The sequence below is a fragment of the Oncorhynchus mykiss genome, chromosome 9, assembly GCF_013265735.2.
Source record: "Oncorhynchus mykiss isolate Arlee chromosome 9, USDA_OmykA_1.1, whole genome shotgun sequence".
Lineage (NCBI taxonomy): Eukaryota > Metazoa > Chordata > Actinopteri > Salmoniformes > Salmonidae > Oncorhynchus > Oncorhynchus mykiss.
In genome coordinates, this window is record NC_048573.1 from 40,120,481 (window position 1) to 40,148,123 (window position 27,643).

General features: G+C 43.6%; 1 protein-coding gene and 1 long non-coding RNA gene across 5 annotated transcripts in view; one reads left to right on the forward strand and one right to left on the reverse strand.

Annotated features, from left to right (window-relative positions):
- On the forward strand, nt 1-15,107 carry LOC110532064 (serine/threonine-protein kinase Sgk2). Of its 2 annotated transcripts, none has more exons than XM_021615670.2 (13): nt 1-182; nt 6,575-6,645; nt 6,772-6,830; nt 7,351-7,408; nt 7,791-7,874; nt 8,505-8,636; nt 10,610-10,722; nt 10,815-10,851; nt 11,029-11,115; nt 11,250-11,345; nt 12,611-12,766; nt 12,956-13,045; nt 13,579-15,107. In XM_021615670.2, exons 2-13 carry the CDS (start codon nt 6,628-6,630, stop codon nt 13,735-13,737), a joined length of 1,089 nt encoding a protein of 362 aa, XP_021471345.2. In that variant the 5' UTR covers nt 1-182; nt 6,575-6,627; the 3' UTR covers nt 13,738-15,107. The 2 variants fall into 2 exon arrangements, with proteins under 2 accessions (XP_021471345.2, XP_021471346.2); XM_021615671.2 differs by lacking the exon at nt 1-182 and adding an exon at nt 1,125-1,252.
- LOC118966046 overlaps nt 14,972-27,643 on the reverse strand; it is a 17,241-nt gene continuing 4,569 nt past the window's right edge. The window contains exons 2-7 of one of the 3 annotated variants that reach the window (XR_005053245.1): nt 23,841-23,971; nt 23,595-23,716; nt 17,420-17,468; nt 17,221-17,295; nt 16,770-16,912; nt 14,972-15,696 (exon numbers count right to left, since the gene is read on the reverse strand). This is a non-coding gene — a long non-coding RNA (uncharacterized LOC118966046). Of the gene's footprint in view, nt 15,697-16,769; nt 16,913-17,220; nt 17,296-17,419; nt 17,469-23,594; nt 23,717-23,830; nt 23,972-27,643 lie in introns of all 3 variants that reach the window. The other 2 variants (XR_005053246.1, XR_005053244.1) reach the window with 2 other exon arrangements.

The window sequence follows — 27,643 nt, forward strand, 5'->3', positions numbered from 1 at the left end:
CTTAACAAGTTCATTCGCTATATTCGCTCTGGTCTTCTCCTTTTAGCGCAAGAAGTATGAACGCGCTGAAGTCTGCGGAGGCTGTAAATACTGTACGGCCACTTCAGACGGCGGATTGACCAAACAGAAACCTACAACTAGGCATTGCACGTATCACGCAGCAGTGTCAGAGAGGAAAAAAGGTTCGTGACAGGCATGCTTGCAGATTTGCAGAAAGTAAAACGGCTTCTCTAGCTCAAACGGTTAAAATATTATTAATATTAACAGAGCTACCTTTTTATCTTCCTGCGCAATTTCACGTGCATTTGATAGAATTTCACAATGTGAGCCGTTGTAAACGAATCCCGGGCGCTAAAATTCAGCCCTGGCATTTCAGCCCCCCCCCCCCCCCCCCCCTCCCCCCCACCCTCCTTTCAGGGTAAAATTTCAGCTGAACTTTGAGAGGACTGTTGCCTAACTACTTGTAGAAAGCGTGTTTCTCTCGAAGACCTACAAAACTAAAGTAATTACCCGTATTAGACTGAAAGATATAAATACATTTTGTCAAACCTGAGAGGCTCTCCATGCTCATGAGTTGCTTATTCAACATATTTTCTGCCACTTCACTCAATCCAGTTGTAAAAGTATCCCCTTCCAAGCTGTTTTACTAAAACCAACCTGAAATGTTCCATTGGCCAAATAAAACAGCCATACACGTGGTATCGTTTCTGCATCTCCAAATTTTGCAAGAGGTAAGAGTATGCGCTTAAATGAGCTCGTTCGGTGCAGCGGGAGTAGGGGTGTAGCGCTGCTGGAGCTCACGGAAGCGTTGCTCACAGGAGCTCCGCTACTTCTCACAACGGTGGTAGGTGCTCGTTTAGTAAAGTTAGATCAAAGCTGAATTAATATCTTAGAAGATCAGATAAGGATTCATTGGTATTCTACATGACACTTTCCAATATAACAACATAGTATAACGTCATTATTACACCAAAAACACCACCTTATTTATGTCTTATGAGATTTTTGGATGGTTAGCTGAGTAATCAAGCCCCGACGATAGTGGATATCCATAAGGCTAGTTCATTTGGTGAGTGACCCCAACTAGCCCTGCTTTCTGTAGTCCTAAAATGCAGGACAACAATAGCGCTGTGCTCTGAGCTGCGACAACTACAGCGCTGTGCTCTGTGCTTCGACACTTGACTCGAGCCAAGGGTCTTCGGTCAGTCAGTCGATTAGACAGCACTCCACCGACCGCACGCACCTGCGACAGGTAGGCTTGAACTCAGTTTTAACATTTACTGCAGGTAGGTTGAGAATGTACACAATGTACTGTAAAATGTAGCCTTTCATGTATTTCTGGTTAGTGGTGACTGCAGGTCTGGTCCTTGCCATTCTGCCGCCATAGGGGAGACCAAAAAATGTCGCCCCCGCAAAATTAGAATAGTCCCAGTCCCAATGAGGTTGAAAAGACATCTAAAATAGTATTTTCCAGACATTGAAGTTAGGTTCAATGAAAGCTTAAAATGTATTTTCCATATGTTTAAAATGTTCCGTATTTTCCATGTTTTCCATATTTCTTTTGCCAATGGTCCATATGTACCTATTTTCCATAGAAAAATACGCCTTTTCCGAATGTTGAAATCAGGATAATTTTTGGTTCTGAATTAAATTAGAAAATAAGTAATTTATTGACGTCTGTTTGGGACAAATCAAGGCTGGTCTAGACAGGATAAAAAATGAACCAAACATAGACGTCTATGATTGGTTCAGTTTTGGTCCGGACCGAACCAAAAATCTATGTCCATGGATGTTGAAATCAAGGCCGTTCTGGACCGCACAAAATCTGAACCAAACATAGAAGTCTATGATTGGTTCAGATTTGGTCTGAACCGGATCAAAATCCAATGTCCGTGGATGTGGAAATCAAGGCTGGTTCGGGACTGGACCAAAAAAAGACACTCAAAAGGCTTTGACGTCAGTCCGTGCTTACTGAGGAGTAGCCTACAGTGTTGTCTGAAATTACATTTTATGAATGCCCGTCGATGTGGTAACAGGCCATTGCGTTGGTTTAATTAGTCCTGATTCTTGTGACTAATCAACTTGGCTATTTACACTCTGAATATCAGCTACCAAACTTTATCAGGAGTTATCGTGAGCCTATTTGCAATGTGTTTACACAGCGGGAATCGCTATGATCAGCTTGTCAATAATTAATGGATATAAACTTGGAACCCCTGTTCATGACAATGGGGTGGAACTCCTGGACAACAGTTGTGATTGCCCATTCCATATGTTTTACTTTGACCTTTCCTGTTTTTAGGAGATGTTGTTTGTTAACATGACAGCTCATTTTTTATTTGAATGAGTGCCCTTTAGGTTAGGCAATTAAATCAGATAAACCTGCATGATGTAAAAAGGTCATTACATTGTCATACATTTTATCTCCCGCCTGTAGGCTACAGAAAAGACCACATACTATTTATACCATATCCTATATCTGCTACATTATTGATGTTCAATCATTTTTTTGACAGCGCTGCAGAGATGCATCTCTCCAACAGCACCCCGGAGAGGCGCACTGGGAATTCACAAGCAAAATATTTTGCGCCTTTGACAATGTGTCCACTCCTTATCAGCGCACACCTAAAAAATCTATATGCCACTGGTTGAGAGAAATTGTCATTGTTTTGGTGCAGAATTAAGTGAGGTTTTATGTGTTGTTGTTTGGAGGTGCGTCTAGGTGAGTTTATCTCAGAAAATGCCGCCCGCGTCAACCTTCCGCCATAGGTGGCCCCCTAATCCTGCTTAATGAGCGGGCCAGCCGTGGGTGAATGTTTGAAATATGGTTCTATCAAGTTGGAAAATGTTCTCCAAATACTCTAAATAGCCTTGTAATCACTCAAGGAATACAATGGTAAACCGTAATAGGCTAGTAGTCTATTTAAGACCTTTGATACAGTGCATTCGGGAAGTATTCAGACCCCTTGACCTTTTCCACATTTTGTTACGTTACAGCCTTATTCTAAAATGGATTAAATAAAACAATTTCCTCAACAATCTACACACAATACCACACAATCACAAAGTGAAAACCGTTTTTTAGATTTTTTTGGGCAAAAAATATATATATACAGTGCCTTGCGAAAGTATTCGGCCCCCTTGAACTTTGCGACCTTTTGCCACATTTCAGGCTTCAAACATAAAGATATAAAACTGTATTTTTTTGTGAAGAATCAACAACAAGTGGGACACAATCATGAAGTGGAACGACATTTATTGGATATTTCAAACTTTTTTAACAAATCAAAAACTGAAAAATTGGGCGTGCAAAATTATTCAGCCCCTTTACTTTCAGTGCAGCAAACTCTCTCCAGAAGTTCAGTGAGGATCTCTGAATGATCCAATGTTGACCTAAATGACTAATGAGGATAAATACAATCCATCTGTGTGTAATCAAGTCTCTGTATATATGCACCTGCACTGTGATAGTCTCAGAGGTCCGTTAAAAGCGCAGAGAGCATCATGAAGAACAAGGAACACACCAGGCAGGTCCGAGATACTGTTGTGAAGAAGTTTAAAGCCGGATTTGGATACAAAAAGATTTCCCAAGCTTTAAACATCCCAAGGAGCACTGTGCAAGCAATAATATTGAAATGGAAGGAGTATCAGACCACTGCAAATCTACCAAGACCTGGCCGTCCCTCTAAACTTTCAGCTCATACAAGAGGAAGACTGATCAGAGATGCAGCCAAGAGGCCCATGATCACTCTGGATGAACTACAGAGATCTACAGTTGAGGTGGGAGACTCTGTCCATAGGACAACAATCAGTCGTATATTGCACAAATCTGGCCTTTATGGAAGAGTGGCAAGAAGAAAGCCATTTCTTAAAGATATCCATAAAAAGTGTCGTTTAAAGTTTGCCACAAGCCACCTGGGTGACACACCAAACATGTGGAAGAAGGTGCTCTGGTCAGATGAAACCAAAATGGAACTTTTTGGCAACAATGCAAAACGTTATGTTTGGCGTAAAAGCAACACAGCTGAACACACCATCCCCACTGTCAAACATGGTGGTGGCAGCATCATGGTTTGGGCCTGCTTTTCTTCAGCAGGGACAGGGAAGATGGTTAAAATTGATGGGAAGATTGATGGAGCCAAATACAGGACCATTCTGGAAGAAAACCTGATGGAGTCTGCAAAAGACCTGAGACTGGGACGGAGATTTGTCTTCCAACAAGACAATGATCCAAAACATAAAGCAAAATCTACAATGGAATGGTTCAAAAATAAACATATCCAGGTGTTAGAATGGCCAAGTCAAAGTCCAGACCTGAATCCAATCGAGAATCTGTGGAAAGAACTGAAAACTGCTGTTCACAAATGCTCTCCATCCAACCTCACTGAGCTCGAGCTGTTTTGCAAGGAGGAATGGGAAAAAATGTCAGTCTCTCGATGTGCAAAACTGATAGAGACATACCCCAAGCGACTTACAGCTGTAATCGCAGCAAAAGGTGGTGCTACAAAGTATTAACTTAAGGGGGCTGAATAATTTTGCACGCCCAATTTTTCAGTTTTTGATTTGTTAAAAAAGTTTGAAATATCCAATAAATGTCGTTCCACTTCATGATTGTATCCCACTTGTTGTTGATTCTTCACAAAAAAATACAGTTTTATATCTTTATGTTTGAAGCCTGAAATGTGGCAAAAGGTCGCAAAGTTCAAGGGGGCCGAATACTTTCGCAAGGCACTGTATCAGAAATACCTTTCTTCTATAAGTATTCAGACCCTTTGCTGTGAGACTCAAAATTGAGCTCAGGTGCATCCTGTTTCCATTGATCATCCTTGATGTTTCTACAGCATGATTGGAGTCCACCTGTGGTAAATTAAATTGATTGGACATGATTTGGAAAGGCACACAGCTGTCTATATAAGGTCCCACAGTAGACAGCGCATGTCAGAGCAAAAACCAAGCCATGATGTCGAAGGAATTGCCCATAGAGCTATGAGACAGGATTGTGTCGAGGCACAGATCTGGGGAAGAGTACCAAAACATTTCTGCAGCTTTGAAGGTCCCCAAGAACACAATGGCCTCCATCATTCTTAAATTGAAAAGGTTTGGAACCACCAAGACTCTTCCTAGAGCTGGCCGCCCTGCAATACGGAGCAATTGTGGGAGAAGGGCCTTGATCAGGTAGGTGACCAATAACTAGATGGTCACTCTGACAGAGCTCCAAAGTTCCCCTGTGGAGATGGGAGAACATTCCAGAAGAACAACCATCTCTGCAGCACTCCACCAATCAGGCCTTCATGGTAGAGTGGCCAGACCGAAGCCACTCCTCAGTAAAAGGCACACGACAGCCCGCTTGGAGTTTGCCAAAATGCACCTAAAGGACTCTCAGACCCTGAGAAACAAGATTCTCTGGTCTGATGAAACCAAGATTGAAGACTTTGGCCTGAATGCCAAGCGTCATGTCTGTAGGAAACTTGGCACCATCTCTACGGTGAAGCATGGTGGTGGCAGCAGCATGCTGTGGGGATGTTTTTCAGTGAGATTAGTCAGGATAAAGGGAAAGATGAATGGAGCAAAATACAGATCCTTGATGAAAACCTGCTCCAGAACGCTCAGGATTTCAGACTGGGACGAAGGTTCGCCTTACAACAGGACAACGACCCTAAGCACACAGCCAAGACAACGCAGGAGTGGCTTCGGGACAAGTCTTTAAATGTCCTTGAACCCGATCTAACATCTCTGGAGAGACCTGAAAATAGCTGTGCAGCGACGCTCCCCATCCAACCTGACAGAGCTTGAGAGGATGCTAATTTCTAAGAGCATGTTTTTGCTTTGTCATTATTGGGTATTGTGTGTAGATTCACGAGGGGGGAAAAACAATGTAATCTATCTTAGAATAAGGCTGTAATGTAACAAAATGTGGAAAAAGTCAAGGGGTCTGAATACTTCCCAAATGCTCTGTATGTTGCTCTGTCTGCTCTGTCTCTGTCTGCTGAATGTTTTCAAAGTTTGTAAACACCCTATTTGTAATTTGCGCTTGCATTTACACAATGGTATAATTTGAGAATATAAGGTCTATAATAATCCCAAAGCCCTAATTAGAGGGTAATACACATGACTGTAGAAATGGGATATCAACCTTCAAATGGGTTTCTAACTTTCCACACATCTACTGTAGCACATTACAATCTACTCTTGAGGACATATGGCTGTTTATTCAGTAGGCCTAAAGGTTAAACATTTCTTAAGACCATGGAAGGAACATTTCAAAACATTCAGACATTCTTGGCAAGTGACCGTCTGTGGGGGAGATTGAAATTGGTTTGAATAATGACCTAAGCAGTCCCGCACACATTTGTGGACACGGGAAAGTAACATTTGCCATGTAAAAGTGTCCATTGATATGAACTCTCCAAAACAACAAATATCCTTTGTTGTGCCTGCCTGCGTTGGGTTTCAAACCAGAACTACCAGTTTGTCAGGGTCAAGCTGGCATAGGGGGACCAGCAGCAGAGTCACACACTGTTGTGGGGTGCTATCATGTCATTGTGTTCCAATCGTGTCCTCTTTGTAATGACAGGTCTGGGAAGCACTGATGTAGGCTCCCCGGTGGGCAAGGAATGGACCAAGGCCATGGCGAACTGTAATCCAGTGAGTGTTTCACTCTGTAGTGTGCTGTGCTTTGTAGTCAATCAAGGATGTAATCCTATTTTTGCTACTGGATGTTTACACTGCTTTGCTCTATCATTCATTGTTTTTTTTCTACTTGTCTTCTAGCTTAGATCACCGCCCTCCGCCCTCAGTGAGGTCAACCTGGGACCCTCGGCAAACCCACAGTATGTACAGTATTAAGAGTAATGGGTTTCGGTGATTCGTAATGCCCCGTAGAACTGACATCTGGTAACCCTTTACCAACGGAATTGTGATCCCGATGCATTCATTAACAAAACTGTTTACACCTCGATATGATGCCACACATCGGCTGCAACCACTAACATACACTGCTGTACTTTGTTATTGAGACTCGGGGCTCTTTTCAATCCCCATGGTGGAAATTCAGCTTTACAGCGTGATGGAAATTGAATGGCATTGTTCCCGGCTTTAGCGGAGACTGTGTTCGCGATAAACACTGCAGGTGTCGGCTCAATCCGAAATGACCTTTACATTTCTATTGCGGAATCTGTAACGCTTCAGCTTCACCTATTGAATAGAGCCCTTGATCGAACATGCTATTTCATGCATCATACCAGAGTCATGTTGCGAGACGGTTGTCTCTGCCATAACCTGTCATGATTACGCGTCATGTCAATCCGTATGACACAGATATCTGTATCATCATTCCTGTTCTTGTTTCAGTGCCAAGCCCACTGACTTTGACTTCTTGGCTGTTATTGGAAAAGGGACCTATGGGAAGGTAAGACAGACTACACTGCTGTCTGTCTGACAAAAGGCTGCATGCCTTCATCAATGATTAACTCTGTCTATTCAGGACTGTTAAGGTTACCTTGATGAAAAGGCAAAAACAAACCAATGAATGATGATAAGGCTGTTGACAAATTGTACTCCGGATGAGTAGCCATTTTTAATTTGTCCAGTTAATTTGCAGTCCTTTTTCATTGTGTCTATGACTACTTTCTTTCTATGTTTTGTGTGACTGTTAATCAAATATGTTGTTTGTGTGTATTTCATTGACCCTCTAGATTGATTTAAGATATGTTTATGATAAGAGTGTCATATTAGTAGGTGAAGTTTTGAGTAAACAACCAGAGATTTATTGGCAACCACCCTGCATCCAGGTCCTGCTCGCCAAGCTCAAAGCTGACAACAAATTCTATGCGGTCAAAGTTTTACAGAAGAAAGTCATCCTGAAGAAAAAGGAGGTTGGTCTATAAACATTTTATTTAGTTATTCATTCTCCCAACCAACTCACATACAGGTTATTTATTTTCTGTGGTAAAGGTCCATTAAATGACACCAATAAAACCCTTTATGTCAGTATATATTCAACATGTGTATGCATTTCACTGTGTAGCAGAACTGGTTTTGCCCAAGTCTGTTGTGTGTTTCAAAGAAAGATAATATCTAATCTAATCTGAAGTGTGTTCTGTCCTTTGTACTCTGACAGACTGATTATACAGCCCCCAGTCTCTGTGTTTCTTACTAACTGTACATTCCCATAATCAGAGCTGTTTCTTCCCCTTGGTTTTGTATCACTTGATACTTATAAGCAAGTCTTGGACTTTATGAGCTACTCACAGACACACGTTATAGCTGTCTGACAGACCTAGTCAGATGTGTGTAGACGGCTGCACTTGTGACTTAAAGCAGCATAAATAACACTGTGGACCTTTTTAGGAAAGAGGTGTCTCGCTCTCCCCCCACTCTTTCTGTGTATTGTCTCTTGTCTTGCGCTTGGGGCTGAAGCAGTGGCGCTGACAGGGGCCTGTATTCTGCTGTGTCCTGCCCTCTGCCTCGTGTCCGCTGGTTCAATGCTGCTTTGTGTCCTCTAGCAAAAGAACATCATGGCAGAGAGGAACGTGCTGCTGAAGAGCCTGAAGCACCCTTTCCTGGTGGGCCTCCACTACTCCTTCCAGACCCCAGAGAAGCTCTACTTTGTCCTGGACTATGTCAACGGGGGAGAGGTAGCTGGCTATTGGTCCTGGGTTTCCTGAAAGGTTGCATATGATATGCAAATGACAAAAAGGAATGGACTGTAGCAATGTTCCTAATAAGCCATCCTTTATTTACAGTACCAGTCAACAATTTTGACACACCTACTCATTCAAGGGTTCTTCATTATTTTTACTATGTTCTACATTGTAGAATAATAGTGAAGACATCATAACTATGAAATAGCACATATGGAATCGTGTAGTAACCAAAAAAGTGTTAAACAAATCAAAATATATTTTAGATTCTTCAAAGTAGCCACCCTTTGCCTTGATGACAGCTTTGCACATGCTTGGCATTCTCTCAACCAGCTTCACCTGGAATGCTTTTTCAACATTCTTGAAGGAGTTCCCACATTTGTATAACACCTTTTTGGTTACTACATGATTCCATATGTGTTATTTCACAGTTTTGATGTCTTCACTATTATTCTACAATGTAGTAAATAGTCCAACTCATCCCAAACCATCTCAATTGGGTTGAGGTAGGGTGATTGTGGAGGCCAGGTCATCTGATGCAGCATTCCACTCTCCTTCTAGGTCAAATAGCCCTTACACAGCCTGGAAATGTGTGTTGGGTCATTGTCCTGTTGAAAAACAATTGATAGTCCCACTATGCACAATCCAAATGGGATGGTGTATTGCTGCAGAAAGCTGTAGTAGCCAGGCTGGTTAAGTGTGCCTTGTATTCTAAATAAATCACAGTGTCACCAGCAAAGCACCACCACACCTCCTCTTCCATGCTTCACGGTGGGAACCACACATTCGGAGATCCTCCGTTCACCTACTCTGCCTCTCACAAAGACGGCGGTTGGAACCAAAAATCTCAAATTTGGACTCATCACACCAAAGGACAGATTTCCACCGGTCTAATGTCCATTACTCGTATTTCTTGGCCCAAGCAAGTCTCTTCTTATTGGTGTCCTTCAGTAGTGGTTTCTTTGCAGCAATAAGACCATGAAGGCCTGATTCACGCAGTCTCCTCTGAACAGTTGATGTTTAGCTGTGTCTGTTACTTAAACACTGTGAAGCATTTATTTGGTTTGCAATCTCTCGTGCAGTTAACTCTAATGAACGTATCCTCTGCAGCAGAGGTAAGTGTGAGAGCCAGTTTCATCATAGCGCTTGATGGTTTTTGCAAGTGCTGTTGAAAGAAACATTCCAATTTCTTGACATTTTCCAGATTGACTGACCTTCACGTCTTAAAGTAATAATGGACTGTCATTGATCTTTGCTTATTTGAGCTGTTCTTGCCATAAGATGGACTTGGTCTTTCACCAAATAGGGCTATCTTCGGTATATCAACCCTACCTTGTCACAACACAACTGATTGGCTCAAACGTATTAAGAAGGAAATACATTTTAACAATGCACACATGTTAATTGAAATGCATTCCAGGTGACTACCTCATGAAGCTGGTTGAGAGAATGCCAAGAGTGTGCAAAGCTGTAATCAAGGCAAAGGGTGGCTACTTGGAAGAATCTCAAATATCAAATATATTTTGATTTGTTTAACACTTTTTTTGCTTAGTACATGATTCCATATGTGTTATTTCATAGTTTTGATGCATTCTCTATTCTACAATGTAGAAAATAGTTTAAAAAAAATAAAGAACAACCCTTGAATGAGTAGGTGTGTCAACTTTTGACTGGTACTGTACATTAAAGCTGCCAAGCTATTGTCAGCACAGAAGCAGCAGAGCAGTGTGTCATAGCCCCAAGTCCTGGTCTTAGTCACACTTTACTCCCATTTACTGATCGGCTCAGTCCAAAGTCTCTGTGTCACAGTATTATGATGAGTCAATTATGTACTGGTAGTAATATGACATGCTTTGTCAGAGCGCAGGAGACTGACAGTTAAAACAACAAGGCAGAAATGTTTTCTTTCTCCCTCTATCGCTAACTTCTTCTTCTCCCTCTCATTCCCTCTCTCTCTGTCTTGGAAGATTTTCTTCCACCTGCAGAGGGAGCGGTGCTTCTTGGAGCCGAGGGCTCGGTTCTATGCTGCCGAGGTTGCCAGTGCCATCGGCTACCTTCACTCCCTCAACATTGTTTACAGGTCCGACACATTCACGCAGAAGCAACACGTTATAATGTACACTATTGAGGGTCCGTGAAATCAAATATCTTTGTTTGTTTGTTCTTTTGTAGAGATTTAAAGCCAGAGAATATTCTCTTAGACTCTCAGGTAAGTGTTGACTCATAAGTGGATGTAATGTTATTGGATTGTTTTCAATATCTCAACTCACTTCCTTCTCATCTTAGGGAAGATGGTTCAAGATTTCGCAAAAACAGTATCGTACGCGGTCCTGTAAGTTCCTGTAAGATTGATTGGGAAGGTGCTTAAAACCGATGTGTGTTCCAGGGCCACGTGGTGCTTACGGACTTTGGGCTGTGTAAAGAGGGAGTGGAGCCGGAGACCACCACGTCCACTTTCTGTGGAACCCCCGAGGTGAGGGAGGGATAGCCCTGAGATTGTGTCTGTGCTCAATGATATGTTAGTTATAACATATGTCTAATAGTCACTTACAGCTCTATATATCCATCTGTGTATTTCTCTCTCTCTGTCTCTGTCTCTCTCTCTAGTATTTGGCCCCTGAGATTCTGCGTAAGGAGCCCTATGACCGCACTGTGGACTGGTGGTGTCTGGGAGCTGTGCTCTATGAGATGATCTATAGTCTTGTACGTTTTTGAATCTTAGCCACCCAATGCTTTTACTTGCGTCGTATGGTTAAATGTACTAAAGAGGAACAATGAAGATGCGCATGCTCGTCCACAGAATCTTTTCATGTGTTTGTTTTCAAATGATCAAGCTACGAGCTACTAATAACAACATGGAATGAAATGTATTCCACAAGATCAAATGGCACTCCCTAAAAACGCAACCCTAAAAAACACACTCGTTGGATAGCTTTTTAAGAATTCACTGATACATTGGTGCACGTGGAAAACTAAAGGCATATAAATCATAAATTACTTGGTATTAGGAAATACATTGATTTCCATGACATGATTTAAAAAAGCAATTTTGGATTGACCCATGTAGACATTTTCAAATATATGCAATTTAAAAGTTTTATATCACAAAATTTGGATTAGGAATCTTGAGGGAATCCTATTTGAGTCAGAAAACGATATTCATATTGAAAGCTATACAAACCCTTGCAGAGAGCATATCCAACTGACAATATCTTAGAAAAAATATAAACTATTGGAACCAAGACTTAACTGATATTGGCACGAGATGGAGGAAATGTCTGAAAATAACTAATGAAATTAGTTAAACGAAAAAATATGCTTAATCCAGTATAAACTAATGTATAGAATGTATTTTACAAAATTCCCATTCTACAGCACAACGGAACAACGGCAGTCATGGCAGTCAAATTATGGGCAGAGTTAGAAAGTTGTCTGTCAGAAGTATTAGAATATAAATGTACTTTTAATCCGTCTGTCTACATATTACAAGACGTGGCTTATGAGGGTGCAGTCGGACGATGGGTCGGACGATACTTTTCTCCTCAATCATCTTGAAAAAACGTATACTTAAAAACTGGAAAATCAACACAATGGAAAGGTCAAATGTTTTGTTATCTTAATTTTTAACGTGCGTGGGCGACGGAGGGAATCAAAATGGCGCAGTTTGAGGCCATGTGGCGGTGAGTGATGCGGGTACTAGAGATGGAGGTGTGAGCTTGAGGGTCAGGGCAGGTGGGATGTAGCTGTTTGTGTGATGTATGTTTAGTATTTTTAAAGAAAGTAGTACTAAAATAAAATCGTTTTTTTCTAATCTTATAGCTACTGTACTTAATGCAATCTAAGGCCAATCCGAATATTATTTCCTCGTGCAGCAAATGTCCCAAGACCATTATGTTACCAACTTCAGGAAATGTTTCTGGAGTAGCTGGTGGCTACAGTGTCTCTCCTCCGTTCTACTCCGTTTCTAGCCTCCTTTTTACAGCCGGGACATGTCTGAGCTGTATGATGGTATCCTGCACAAGCCTCTGCCTCTGCCCCCAGGGAAGTCAGACGCTGTCTGTAGTCTGCTCCAGGGCCTCCTGCAGAAAGACCAGCACTGCAGGCTGGGAGCCATCGACGACTTTGTGAGTGGCTGACTAGACCCTCTCCATGGACCATGGATTGCATCTGAAATGGCACCCTATACCCAATATAGTGCACTACTTCTGTGCCATTTCGGGAGCAACCCCATGCCTTTGCCGGTTACTGTGTTTCACTAATGTTCACTCAGTTATACATCGCTTCTTGTATATGATTCTTGTTTTACTTTGCAGTTAGAAATCAAGAACCATGTGTTCTTCTCCCCGATTAACTGGGATGACCTGTACCACAAGCGGATCACTCCTCCATACTACCCCAATGTGGTGAGTTTTTGGCACAGTCTATAACATTGGTAGGCAATTAGATTCAGCCGCGGGCCAATTTTTGTTGGAGTGGATTGTCGGGGGGGGGCATAATCATTTGTACACTGCAAATTGACCACAACTAAGCCCAAAAAGAGATTTGTAGTTGAAAAGAGCACTAATTTCATACCTGGATTACATTGAGACACGATCACATCTCTTTTATTGGTGGGAATACTTGGGAACTGATTTACAACATGATTATTTTTTGGGGCTGATTTGCTGGAGATTTTACTGTCTTTTTTTGACCTAAAACTACCCCCCCCCCCCCCCCCCCCCCCCCCTCCCACTTTTGGGGGCCAAAAGAAATTGTCTGTTGCCGACCCCTGGCCTATAACATGCCGGTTGTTTCTTACCATATTCTCTAACCTTAACGGCTCTTTCTCTAACACTTTCTCTCACTACCTTTCTTTCCTCGTTTTCGCCTTCACACTGTCCGTCTCTTTTCTCTATCACTTTGCTCAATTCCCTAACATGTCTCCTCTCTCCTTCAGAAAGGGCCAGCGGACACGCAGCACATAGACCCAGAGTTCACCAGGGAGATGGTGCCTAACTCGGTGGGTCGCACCCCTGAGCTGAACGCCAGCACCAGCAGCAACAGCGCCTTCAATGGCTTCTCCTACGTCTGTGGTGAAGAAGACAGCTTCCTCTAAGACAGGGAAGAAGGGCCCTCGCAGCACCACCACTGCCTGAGCTCGGGGTAGAAGTTACCCCTGACCACATATCTAGGTTTCAATTCCTCAACCCCAAATCCTAACCTTAACCTCTAAGCTAGGGGTGAAAAATATATTTGGCCCTTGATCCGTTAGTGGCAACCTCCTATCTGCCACAGAAATGGAGCACATTGAACAGAATGCATTTTTGTGTAGGCTATGCACAGTGGCTGCCACGTCTGTTTATCTAGACCTCATTAGAACAGGCAGACGCGGCAAACACTAATGATATGTGTGAAACTCTAGTCAAAACCATGTTTCTGCTCTTTAAGTGCCCGTTTTTAATACAAAACACGGTGGACCTTCCAAACATTTGTTATTTGAAATTAAATGTGATGATTGTCCAACAATATATTTTTGATTTGAAAACATGCCGTTTCTGTTATCACAGACTTTTTGTAGATTAGATTAGAGGCTTGACTCTATTTGTTGCATCCAGGCATGCTTAAAGGGATAGCTCACCCAAATTACACATTTACTTAATGGTTTCCTTTCCCTGTCAGCAGTCTATAGAAAAGGTTTGACGGCAATTATAGATGACTTGAACATGCGTGGAAAATGTGCGTATCAGTACCATGACTTGAATGAGATTTGTGCCACAAATGCCACAAAGTCATGGTACCGATATAAGCAATCGATGCTTTGGTTTCATTTCCCTGGCACTGTTTCTAAATGTACAAAAAATGAAGACCATTCGCACATACAGGTACTTTGAAAAATGTAAACACTGCACCGTGTTGTTCATCTTCCCAGGTGATTTTATTGAAACAAAGCCTAGAAGCTTAGCATCCACCGTTTTAGCCTTTGTGGAACAAATCCCGATACCCATATTAGCACTTTTTCACACACAGGTTCAAGTCATGTAGACGTGACTTTGTTGAGCTTCACAATCAATTTGAGATACTTTCTCGTGATTTGAACATGTCGAAAAATGCTAACATCGGTACGAGGACTTGGATGTGATTTGTTCCACAAATGCTAAAACCTTAGCATTTGGAAACATTTCCAAGGGGGAATAAAACCAAAGCACAGATTGCTGTTATAACATAGACTGCTTAGTGGGTAAGGAAACCAATGTGTTCTTTTGTAATGTGGGTGAGCTATCCCTTTAACAGCAAAATAAACCTACGCCGTCTTCTTACAACTGTAAAGGTGCGTGCCATGGTGTTCTTAACCTTGTGAAACAAGCCATAGGATTGTGTCAACACAACGGGTGACATTAAAGACTGTTGACTTATGCCAGCACCGTGTTAAAGGTGACTGATGCGCAATGAAGTATGTGTACATAAAAACTTTACAATGAATAACTATCCATATGTTTACCGTGTCTTGCGTCAACAGAGCTTCCATCTGATTGAAGTGTGAAACAAAAACTGCCGTTATGAAGAAACGATTGCTATAAACTCTTTATTCCTCCAAAACATTTTCATCAAGCAAAACATACAAGGACAGCATTTAAAAAAAGCTTTATGCAAATGTATCATTTCCAATCATCAACAGATTTCAGATCAACTAACTGTGTTCCTAAAACTGAAAACAGTTTCTAAATGAATCACAGACAAGACAAAAAGGCAGGGATCAGTTACTGACAGAGTTCATGCTGAACAGCTCATCACATTTATTTCACGCTGCTCAGAGGACATGCGTTTTTTCTCCTGTTTTGGGATGTATTGGGAGTGCGTGTGTTTTGACAAAAAAAACATCTGAATGTGTTGCGCTTTGTGTGTAAAGTGTGTGTCCATCCTATTTTTTTATGGTGAGCGCGCTGGCTGAGGAGAAAGCCGATGAGCAGCAGGACCACAAAGATGGCCCGGGAAGATGCCCAGTGCCACACCAGATGGCAGAGGGCGAGGAAGGAATGCCCCGTGCACACTGAATGTAGTGGTCAGCGTATAGTAGCTGCAGAAACACAGAGACAGTGAATATCATCATAAATATTACAATATGAAAAACAATCCAGTTTTCATGTTTACTATAGAATATGGCATATAAATAGTGTACTAACTATGAACATTTATGTCTTACTCCACTTGATAGGAAAATATTCCACTACCGTATTCAACCTTCAGTTGATGTATTACAGAGTACAGCCTGGTAACTAAGTGCGCTCATAAAAATAAAAATAAGGCCAGGTTCAAAGCAAGCAGAGGGATGAATGTATGAGATATTAATGAGGACAAGGACGATGTATCTGCATTTTATAAGTTGAATTTGTCGAATATCCAAATCAAACGTGGGAAATTAGGAAAGATCCTCCCTCGGGATGGAGGCTATATGACTCTGCTTACAGTGCATGGGGGGCTCTAGTCTACAGTGCTGTGTCGACAAATTCCTATCGGCCATTATTGATTGGTGATAAAGTAAGAATTCAACTGTGTTGCTATAGAATGTGTACCGGTACATATATTCCTGGTCTGGGCTGTGTTGGGGTTTGGTTTATTTTGCTGCTGGCTCAGCAGAGAGGTCCAGTTCTTGGGCTGGGAGACACACTTGGCCTCCTGGCCCGACTGATGGTACTGGTAGTTATGCATGCCGTTCACCTCAAACATCACAAAGTCGCCACTCGCCTGCTCCACAAGCTCATTACCGTTCCAGCTGCAATGGTGGGTTTGATGTTGGCTCAGGATCAAAAACCAAGCAGCCATGTTTACCTGCTCTAGAAAATGCTGTGTGGTGGGTTGGCTCTGGCGCTGTTGCTCTGTGGTTATTACTGCATTGTCGGAACTAGAAGCACAAGCATTTCGCTACACTCGCATTAACATCTGCTAACCATGTGTATGTGACAAATAAAATGTTATTTGATTTGACGGAGTGCCATGCTTGTTCTAATGGTCTTTGTGTGTGTGCCATGTAGTTATATCAAGGGTCTGTCTGAACTCCACTTCACACAGAGATGACAGGTTTTCTTACACTGAACGATGTACAGTGAGTGTATTTTGAGGTCAGAGAAAAGGGTTGCCAGGGTTACTCACAGCTCCATGGAGGGTCTCCTGGGGGTATCGTGGTAGACCAGCAGGGGGCAGAAGTAGTCTGTAATACTGTAGTAGGAGATATGCAGGTCACTGGAGGCAGAGCTAGGCCGGAACAGAACCTCCTCCACTAAGAACACATACTTCTTAGTGGAGGAGGGGAAGGTGGTGGAAGAGGAGGACAATGAATGAAATACTAGTCGTTATAACTGCACATGAAATGACAAAAATATATATTAACAGCAATAACTTTATAACTCTGTATTAGCTTTCTTTGTGGAAGCCTTATGTTCCGCGAATGAAAAAGACCTAAAAAAACCACTTTGGCATCACAAGCATTTTTGTTGTTGTTGTATAGAACAGATCAAATGTTTATTTAACATTTCTATCAAGCGTGACAGTCTAGAATCTTACTTCCATCAGTGCTCTGTAACAACCTCACCGCACAACCTACTTGAGGATGACGTAAGAGAAGTTGTCCTGAAGCTGCTCTCGAGTGAACGTGCCCTTCGTGCAAGTGGTTATGTTCCTGTGGCAAAAAAAAAAAAAAAACTAAAAGGACAGAAAGGACCAATAAGTTTGAACACTTAGCTCTTACAGTAGTATCGTTCAGAAATGTTTTGAACGTTTTGAAAATAGGAATTATCCCTCACCTCAACATTCCGGCATGCTTTCCAGGAGGGCATCCAGTGAATGAGCTTTCTAAAAACGGAAAAAGTGAATACAATAGTATGTAACTCCACACTGGAGGGAGATAGCTTGTCCCCATGGGGTATATACAGAAAAGGCTAACACGTCCCCACGTTAACTCATACACATTATCGCGACTGTTAGAGGGCTGGGTTTCTGACCAGGGGGTTGAGGTCTTTGCAGGACACGTCTCTTCCCATCAGGTCTACTATGATGGTGGAGAGGCTTCCTTTACGTGGACTGGAACAGACCCAGAGAAAACACCATACTCTCATTTTCACCAGCTAGAACTCCTTATTGCCAATTTGTGTTCTTACCTCGGATTGAGGGTTCAATCTGCTGCCTCCATAAATCCCAGCTGCTTCAATTCAATTTACTGCCATTTAGACATACATTGAGTGTACAAACCAGAAACAACAACTGCTCTTTCTGCTCTTTCTGAACACCTGCCCTTTCTGCTCTTTCTGAACAACACCTGCTCTTTCTGAACAACACCTGCTCTTTCTGAACAACACCTGCTCTTTCTGAACAACACCTGCTCTTTCTGAACAACACCTGCTCAAGGTCGATGGGGCTGACAGAGACGGCAGATTCGCTTCTAGTCCTTAGGAAACTTTGCAGTATTTAGTTTTTTAATGTATCACTTCTTACATTGTTAGCCCAGAAAACCTTAATTTTTATTACATACAGCCGGGAACAACTATTGGATATCAGAGAGATGTCAACTTACCAGCACAACCAGCATTACGACCAGGAATACAACTTTCCTAAAGCGGATACTTTGTCTGCACCTCCCAGGGCATTTGAACTGATTCCAGAGGGCGACCCAAAACAACGCCGCCGGAGGAGAGGGTGCTGGAGCGGTCTTCTAGTGAGGCTTGGATACGCACACACCACCCACTGCATCCAAGTATATTACTCGCTAATGTCCAGTCCCTAGTTAACAAAGTCGATTAAATCAGGGCAAGAGTTTCTTTCCAAAGAGATATCCGGGATTGTAACATACTCTGTTTCACGGAAACATGGCTAGCTTGGGACATGCTGTCGGAATCAGTACAGACAACAGGATTTTCAGTGCATCGCGCCGACAGGAATAAACATCTCTCCGGTAAGAAGAAGGACGGGGGTGTATGTTTCATGACTAACGACTCATGGTGTAATTGTAACAACATAAAGGAACTCAAGTCCTTTTGTTCACCTGATCTAGAATTCCTCACAATCAAATGCAGACCGTATTATCTCCCAAGAGAACTCTCCTCGGTTATTGTCACAGCTGTGTATATCCTCCCCGCAAGCGGATCCCAAGACAGCCATCAAGGAACGTCTTTATGCAAACGACTTTATGCAAACTGGAAGCCATATATCCTGTGGCTGCATTTATTGTAGTTGGGATTTTAACAAAGCTAATTTGAGGAACAAGCTCGACCATTGCTACTCTAACTTCCGCGATGCCCCCACCCTCCTTTTGGCAAATCTGACCATGACTCCATCTTTTTGCTCCCTTCCTATAGGCAGAAACCAAAACAGGAAGCGCCCGTGCTTAGGTCTATCCAACGCTGGTCTGACCAATCGGATCCCACGCTTCAAAATTGCTTCGATCACGTGGACTGGGATATGTGCCGGGTAGCCTCAGAGAATAACATTGACGCATACACTGACTCGGTGAGCGAGTTTATAAGGAAGTGTATAGGATGTTGTACCCACTGTGACTATTAAAACCATCCCTAACCAGAAACCGTAGATTGATGGCAGCATTCACGCAAATCTGAAAGCACGTACCACTGCATTGAATCATGGCAAGGAAACTGGGAATATGGTCTACAAACAGTGTAGTTATTCCCTCTGTAAGGCAATCAAACAAGCAAAGTGTCACTACAGAGACAAAGTGGACGGCTCAAACCCGAGACGTATGTGGCAGGATCTACAGACAATCACAGATTTCAAAAAGAAAACCAGCCCCATCGCGGACATCGACGTCTTGCTTCCAGACAAATTAAACAACTTCTTTGCGCGCTTTGAGGACAATACAGTGCCACCAACGTGGCCCGCTACCAAAGACTGTGGGCTCTCCTTCTCCGTGGCCAATGTGAGTAAAACATTTAAACGTGTTAACGCTCGCAAGGCTGTCGGCCCAGACGACATACCTAGCCGTGTCCTCAGAGCATGCGCAAACCAGCTGGCTGGTGTGTTTACGAACATATTCAATCAATCCCTATCCCAGTCTGCTCTCCCCACATGCTTCAAGATGACCAACATTGTTCCTGTTCCCAAGAAAGCCAAGGTAACTGAATGACTATGTAAATGACTATCGTCCCGTAGAACTCACTTCTGTCATCATGAAGTGCTTTGAGAGACTAGTCAAGGATCATATCACCACCCTACCTGTCACCCTAGACCAGTGGTTCCCAAACTTTTTATAGTCCCGCACCCCTTCAAACATTCATCTCCAGCTGCATACCCCCTCTAGCACCAGGGTCAGCGCACTCTCAAATGTTGTTTTTTGCCATTGTTGTAAGCCTGCCACACACACACTAGACGATACATTTATTAAACATAAGAATGATTAATGAGAAGGGTGTGCTTGAAAGGATGCACATAACTCTGCAATGTTGGGTTGTATTGGAGAGAGTCTCAGTCTTAAATCATTTTTCACACACAGTCTGTGCCTGTATTTAGTTTTCCTGCTAGTGAGGGCCGAGAATCCACTCTCACATATCCACTCTCACATAGGTCCGTGGTTGCAAAGGGCATCGGTGTCTTGACAGCACGATTTGCCAAGGCAGGATACTCTGAGCGCAGCCTAATCCAGAAATCTGGCAGTGGCTTCTGATTAAATAAAATTTTCACAGAACCACATGTTGCAATTTCAATGAGGCTCTCTTGTTCAGATATCGGTAAGTGAACTGGAGGCAAGGCATGAAAGGGATAACGAATCCAAAATAGCTTCTTAATCATAGCCTCAATTTTGTCCCACACATTGAAAATAGTTGCGGGGAGTCCCTGTAATCCTAGATTCAGATCATTCGGCGAGAAAAAACATCACCCAGATAGGCCCGTCGTGTGAGAAACTCGTCATCATGCAAGCGGTCAGAGAAGTGAAAATGGTCAGTAAAGAAAACTTTAAGGTTGTATCTCAATTCAAAAAAACGTGTCAATACTTTGCCCCTTGATACCCAGCGCATTTCTGTATGTTGTAAAAGCCTTACATGGTCGCTGCCCATATCATTGCATAGTGCAGAAAATACACGAGAGTTCAGGGGCCTTGCTTGAACAAGTTAACCGTTTTCACTGTCGTGTCCAAAACGCCTTTCAAGCTGTCAGGCATTCCCTTGGCAGCAAGAGCCTCTCGGTGGATGCTGCAGTGTACCCAAGTGGCATCGGGAGCAACTGCTTGCACACGCGTTACCACTCTACTATGTCTCCCTGTTATGGCTTTTGCGCCATGAGTACAGATACCAACACATCTTGACCACCTAAGTCCATTTGATGTCACAAAGCTGTCCAGTACTTTAAAAATATCCTCTCCTGTTGTCCTGGTTTCCAGTGGTTTGCAGAAGAGGATGTCTTCCTTAATTGACCCCCCATAAATGTAATGGACATATAACAGGAGCTGTGCCACTCCCGCCACGCTTGTTGACTCATCCAGCTGTAACGCATAGAATTCACTGGCTTGTATGCGAAGCAGTAATTGTTTCAAAACATCTCCTGCCATGTCATTGATGTGTCGTGAAATAGTGTTGTTTGATGAAGTCATTGTCTGTACAGTTTTTGGCCTTACCCCCAGGATTGTCCCAGCCATATCCGCGGAAGCAGGAATAATTAAGTCCTCCACAATAGTATGGGGCTTGCCTGTCCTAGCCACTCGGTAGCTGACCATATAAGACTCTTCTAGCCCCCCTTCTTATTAATGGTATCTGTTGCTTTTATACATGTCTTACTACTCGAAAGTCGTCTTAATTCTCGCTCAAAAAACTCTGGTGGTTTATTTTTCAAATTGGCATGTTTTGTTTCTAAATGTCTGCGCAAGAGTGAAGGTTTCATCGAGTTGTGAGATATTATTTTTGCACATATAACACACTGTGGCTGAGGAAAGGCACTACTCCCAATGTAAGTGAACCCCAAATCAATGTAGTTCTCATCATATTTGCGTCACTTCGATGGTCCAACATCCCTGTCTGTTGTTCGGTGCTTTCCTGGGTAAGGGGGCAGTAGCTCTTCGGCTGCATCAGATTCACAACTGTCAGTGTCCATGCTAGCTGGGCTATAACAACAAATGTAGAATTACTGATGCTAGCATTGGATGTGTTCGTGGAAGCAGAACAACTTGTGTCGTCAACAGGTGCAGGTGTAGTACTGCTGGTAGTATCAGGACTACCAGTAGAGCTGGTATGTGTCTCTATGCCTTACTTTTTTTAACCATTGATACATTTTTGAGCAAACGGAATGAGCAGCAGTTACGTTTGGCTACATATGGACCGTTAGTGTAATTCCCACGAGAGAGTAACGGATAATGTGATTGGATGTTAATTATTTGACTAGGCTACCTGTATTTGACATTGTGTTGCTATTTCTCTGAACACTAGATGGTTTGATTTTATTTTTGGCAGTGAAACGAGGCTCATCAGGCGAGAAAAAAAACCTCACCCAAATGTATAGCCCCGTTGGAAAATATAAAGGGACTGTTTGAAAATGTGAAGATTTAAAAAAAACAGTTTTTTATGTGAATCACATTTTTATTTGGCGTACCCCCAACGGCATTGCGCGTACCCCTGGGGGTACCCCAGTTTGGGAATACCTGCCCTAGACCCACTTCAATTTGCTTACCGCCCCAATAGGTCAACAGACGATGCAATCGCCATCATACTGCCCTATCCCATCTGGACAAGAGGAATACCTATGTAAGAATGCTGTTAATTGACTACAGCTCAGCATTCAACACCATAGTACCCTCCAAACTCATCATTAAGCTTGAGTCCCTAGGTCTTGACCCCGCCCTGTGCAACTGGGTCCTGGACTTCCTGACGGGCCGCCCCCAGGTGGTGAAGGTAGGAAACAACATCTCCACTCCGCTGATCCTTAACACTGGGGCTCCACAAGGGTGCGTTCTCAGCCCCCTCCTGTACTCCCTGTTCACCCACGACTGCGTGGCCATGCACGGCTCAAGTTTGCAGATGACACAACAGTGGTAGGCTTTATTACCAACAATGACGAGACAGTCTTCAGGGAGGAGGTGAGGGCCCTCGGAGTGTGGTGTCAGGAAAATAACCTTTCATTCAATGTCAGCAAAACAAAAGAGATGATTGTGGACTTCAGGAAACAGCAAAGGGAGCACCCCCTATCCACATCGACGGTACACCAGTGGAGAAGGTGGAACGTTTTAAGTTCCTCTGTGTACATATCACCGACAAAATGAAATTGTCCATGCACACAGACAGTGTGGGGAAGAAGGCGCAACAGTGCCTCTTCAACCTCAGGAGGCTGAAAAAATGTGGCTTCCTAACGTTTACAGGTACACAATTGAGAGCATCCTGTCGGGCTGTATCAATGCCTGGTACGGCAACAGCACCGCAGGGCTCTCCAGAGGGTGGTGCGGTCTGCACAACGCATCACCGGGGGCAAACTACCTTCCCTTCAGGACGCCTACAACACCCGATGTCACAGGAAGACAAAAAATATCATCAAGGACAATAACCTCCCTGGCCACACTGCCTGTTCACCCCGCTTCCATCCTGAAGGCGAGGTCAGTACAGGTGCATCAAAGCTGGGACAGAGAGATTGAAAAACAACATATCTCAAGGCCATCAAATTGTTGAACAGTCACCATTAGCACAGAGAGGCAGCTGCCTACCTACAGACTTGATATCATTGACCACTTTAATAAATGGAACACTAGACACTTTCATAGTGGCACTTTAATTTTTTTTACATATCTCGCATTGCTTATCTCATATGTATATACTGTATCCTTCACTATCTATTCTTTACTATCTATTGCATCTCAGCCGCTCTGTCACTGCTCATCCAGATATTTTATATTTATATATTCTCATCCCATCCCTTTACTAGATTGTGTGTATTAGGTTTTGTTGTGGAATTTGTTAGATATTAGGTTTTTGTTGTGGAATTGTTAGCTATTACCTGTTCGATACTGCTGCACTTTATGAACCTTCACAGGGGGACGAATGTGCAGAGAGGTGGACGTTGCTGGCCATGCCGATGTAGAAAAACTCCCCTGCAAACATGCTGTGGAACTGCTCCACCTGGTGCGGGAAGAGAAACACCGCTACATCTCAAATTACACCTTACTCTCTGTTGACTGTTGGAGAATGGGATGTCATTATAAGATTTTAGACTTAGAGAATGTGATGCTTCACCTTCACTTACTGGACAGGACTGGACAGGTGGTGTGGCACGTGTTAGCCTTGTGGTCAAACGTCCACCCCTCTGAGCAGCAGGTCCTCCCGGGCTTGGATCAGCATCAGTTTCTCCTTGGACACGTCAGCGACAGACGCAAACTGAAACAGGCAGGCAGACACAAGACAGTACAAAACATTATAATACAGGACAGGACAGCTCTGTTACTGACAGTACATTTATTTACCCAGTCAGGTCCCTAGACATCATTCTGTATAATAATACATGTGTAACAGACAGGTCTTACAGTGTATATTTATAACAATACTGGCCAGGGCTGAGGACATCTCATTATCACTGAAGGGATCTCAGAACTGGCAGTTGAAGCAGTTGCAATTGAGCTGCACAATATGAAAGCAGTTGCACAATATTTCTGGGGGTGGCAGCTAGCCTACCGGTTAGAAAAGCAGGCCCTCCCGGGTGGCGCAGTGGTTAAGGGCGCTGTATTGCAGCGCCAGCTGTGCCATCAGAGTCCTGGGTTCGCGCCCAGGCTCTGTTGTAACCGGCCGCGACCGGGAGGTCCGTGGGGCGACGCACAATTGGCCTAGCGTCGCCCGGGTTAGGGAGGGCTTGGTTGGTAGGGGTGTTGTCTCATCGCTAGCCAAGGTGGCCAGGTGCACGGTGTTTCCTCCGGCGCATTGGTGCGGCTGGCTTCCGGGTTGGATGTGCGCTGTGTTAAAGAAGAAGCAGCGGCTTGGTTGGTTGTGTAATGGAGGACGCATGACTTTCAACCTTCGTCTCTCCCGAGCCCGTACGGGAGTTGTAGCGATGAGACAAGATAGTAGCTACTACAACAATTGGATACTACGAAATTGGGGAGAAAAAGGGGTAAAAATTCAACAAAAAAAACAAAAAAAAAACAAAAAAAAATCCTCCTAGATAGATTGCTTGCTGTTAAGTGCACAACAGCAAGGCACTTAATTGCTCCAGCTGCACTGCGGCTGACCCATTGCTTCCAGCCGTGTGTGTGTGTGTGTGTGTGTGTGTGTGTGTGTGTGTGTGTGTGTGTGTGTGTCTTGGGGGGGTTGGGCTGAGAGCAGAAATACACATTTACATACTCTGCAAGCTTGGAGAAACAGGAAAAAGTCTTCCCAGACTTCCAGTCAGATGCAAATGTATTTTAATTATTGCTGAGCTTATTCCTGTTTCTCCAGTTTTGCCTTTTGCCTCTAGCACCTTCACAAATCAGCTTTGGGTGTGCAGTAGATTCTGCCTTTTACATACTCTGCAAGTTTAAAAAAAAGTGAATCTTATTTTAATATGAAAATTACATGTTAATGACATACTGTATGTTTAGTATGTAAACTCAGCAACAAAAAAAAGAAACGTCCTCTCACTGTGAACTGTGTTTATTTTCAGCAAACTTAACATGTGTAAATATTTGTATGAACATAACAAGATTCAACAACTGAGACATAAACTGAACAAGTTCCACAGACATGTGACCAACAGAAATTGAATAATGTGTCCCTGAACAAAGGTGAAAATTGCATTCTCTTCTCCCATCACGTACACTGGCACAATCACAACACCTGAAAACCAAAATTGGCCTAAGTTATGTCAGAACTGTGAGACGAAAGGATATTCTTTGGTCACCCGCTGTTATTCTTTAAATAGACTAATAACACAAAGAGAATCCAGCATCCGGTTGAGCCGCCTCATGCATGGGGACCCTTTAGTTGCTGATTGTGTAGTATCATGTTTGGGTGAGTAGAGCAACATGTGTGGAGGACAGATTAGGTGGCCTCTCGTGCCTGCTAGCTAGATCACATGGATGCTGGACGGCAGGTCTCCCGTTCTTTCTGCAGAGAGTGACTTGCGGAAATGTTCCAGAAACAAAACTGCATGCCTGTGACTGTTTGGTGACTTCAGGCAGGACCATGGTCAATCGCTCACTTTCGGCTGTTCATTATGATAGCCACAATGCTTGACACAGTGGGCATGTTGAATAACCCTCTGATAAATTCCTGTGAAATGAGATTGAGAGTTGGCTTTAGGGTGTTGATTACTTTTTTTAAGCTTAGACCTGAGGGACTATGGAATATGACCTTGAATGCTTTTGCAAAAGTTTGATTGCTTCTGTTAACTTCAAAGAAGAACTTTGAGGTGACATTGACTGACAGAATATCAAAGCCTTGGGGGCCATGTAGAACTGCTGGTCCTCAAGAGCAGGTTTCCAGGCCTCCTGGGTGGCGCAGTGGTTAAGGGCGCTGTACTGCAACGCCAGCTGTGCCATCAGAGTCCCTGGGTTCGTGCCCAGGCTCTGTTGTAACCGGCCGCGACGCACAATTGGCCTAGCGTTGTCTGGGTTAGGGAGGGATTGGTCGGTAGGGATCTCCTTGTCTCATCACGCACCAGTGACTCCTGTGGCGGGCTGGGTGCAGTGCGCGCTAGCCAAGGTTGCCGGGTGCACGGTGTAGCCTCCGACACATTGGTGCGGCTGGCTTCCGGGTTGGATGCGCGCTGTGTTAAGAAGCAGTACGGCTGGTTGGGTTGTGTATCGGAGGACGCATGACATTCAAGCCCGTACGGGAGTTGTAGCGAGACAAGATAGAGACAAGATAGTAGCTACTACAACAATTGGATACCATGAAATTGGGGAGAAAAAGGGGTAAAAAATAAATAAATAAATTTAAAAAAAGAGCAGGTTTCCAAACTTGGTCCTGGGGTCCCCCCTGGGTGCACATTTAGGTTTTTGCAGGACCGAGTTTGGAAAACCCTGCTCAGGAGGACTCCCCAGATTGTACAGCAGAACACACTTTCTGTTGACAAAAAAAACTATGCACAACACATCACATAGCCATTTCCAGCAGTCTGGAAACATATAGGAGCAACAATGGCTCAGCTGCGAAGTGGTAGGCCACACAAGCTCACAGAACGGGACCACCGAGTTTTGAAGAGCGTAGCGAAAAAATCGTCTGTCCTCAGCAACACTCACTACCAAGTTCCAAACTGCCTCTGGTCAGCACAAGTCAGCACAAAAACTGTTCGTCAGGAGCGTCCTAAAATGGGTTTCCATAGCCGAGCAGCCGCACAGAAGCCTAAGATTACCATGCGCAAATCCAAGCGTTGGCTGGAGTGGTGTACAGTTCACCGCCATTGGACTCTGGAGTAGTGGAAACGCGTTCTCTGGAGTGATGAATCACGCTTCACCATCTGGCAGTTTGACGGACGAATCTGGGTTTGGCGGATGCCAGGAGAGCACTACCTGTCCGAATGCATAGTGCCAACTGTAATGTTTGGTGGAGGAGGAATAATGGTCTGTGGCTATTTTTCAGGGTTCAGGATAGGCCCCTTAGTTCCAGTGAAGGGAAATCTTAACACTACAGCATACAATGAAATTCTAGACGTTTCTGTGCTTCCAACTCAACCCCATCAAACACCTTTGGGATGAATTGGAACGCTGACTGCGAGCCAGGCCTAATCACCCGACATCATTGCCCGACCTCACTAATGCTCTTGTGGCAGAATGGAAGCAAGTCCCCGAAGCAATGTTCCAACATCTAGTGCACATATGTCAGAGTCAAGGCCCGCGGGCCACATCCGGCCCGCAAGAAGGTTTTTTACGGCCCCTGGGATGATCTTGATTTATTATTAGAACCGGCCCGCAGCAAGCCGGCAGCCCGCAGATCTTTTACACGCACCAATACTACATTTCCCACAATGCAAAGGTGACGCACCGAGCAGTAGGCTGCTTCATTTCAATATTTATTGGCACAGCAGTCGTCAGCATCACAGTAAAATTAACTTTCAGATACCCATCAAAAATGGCA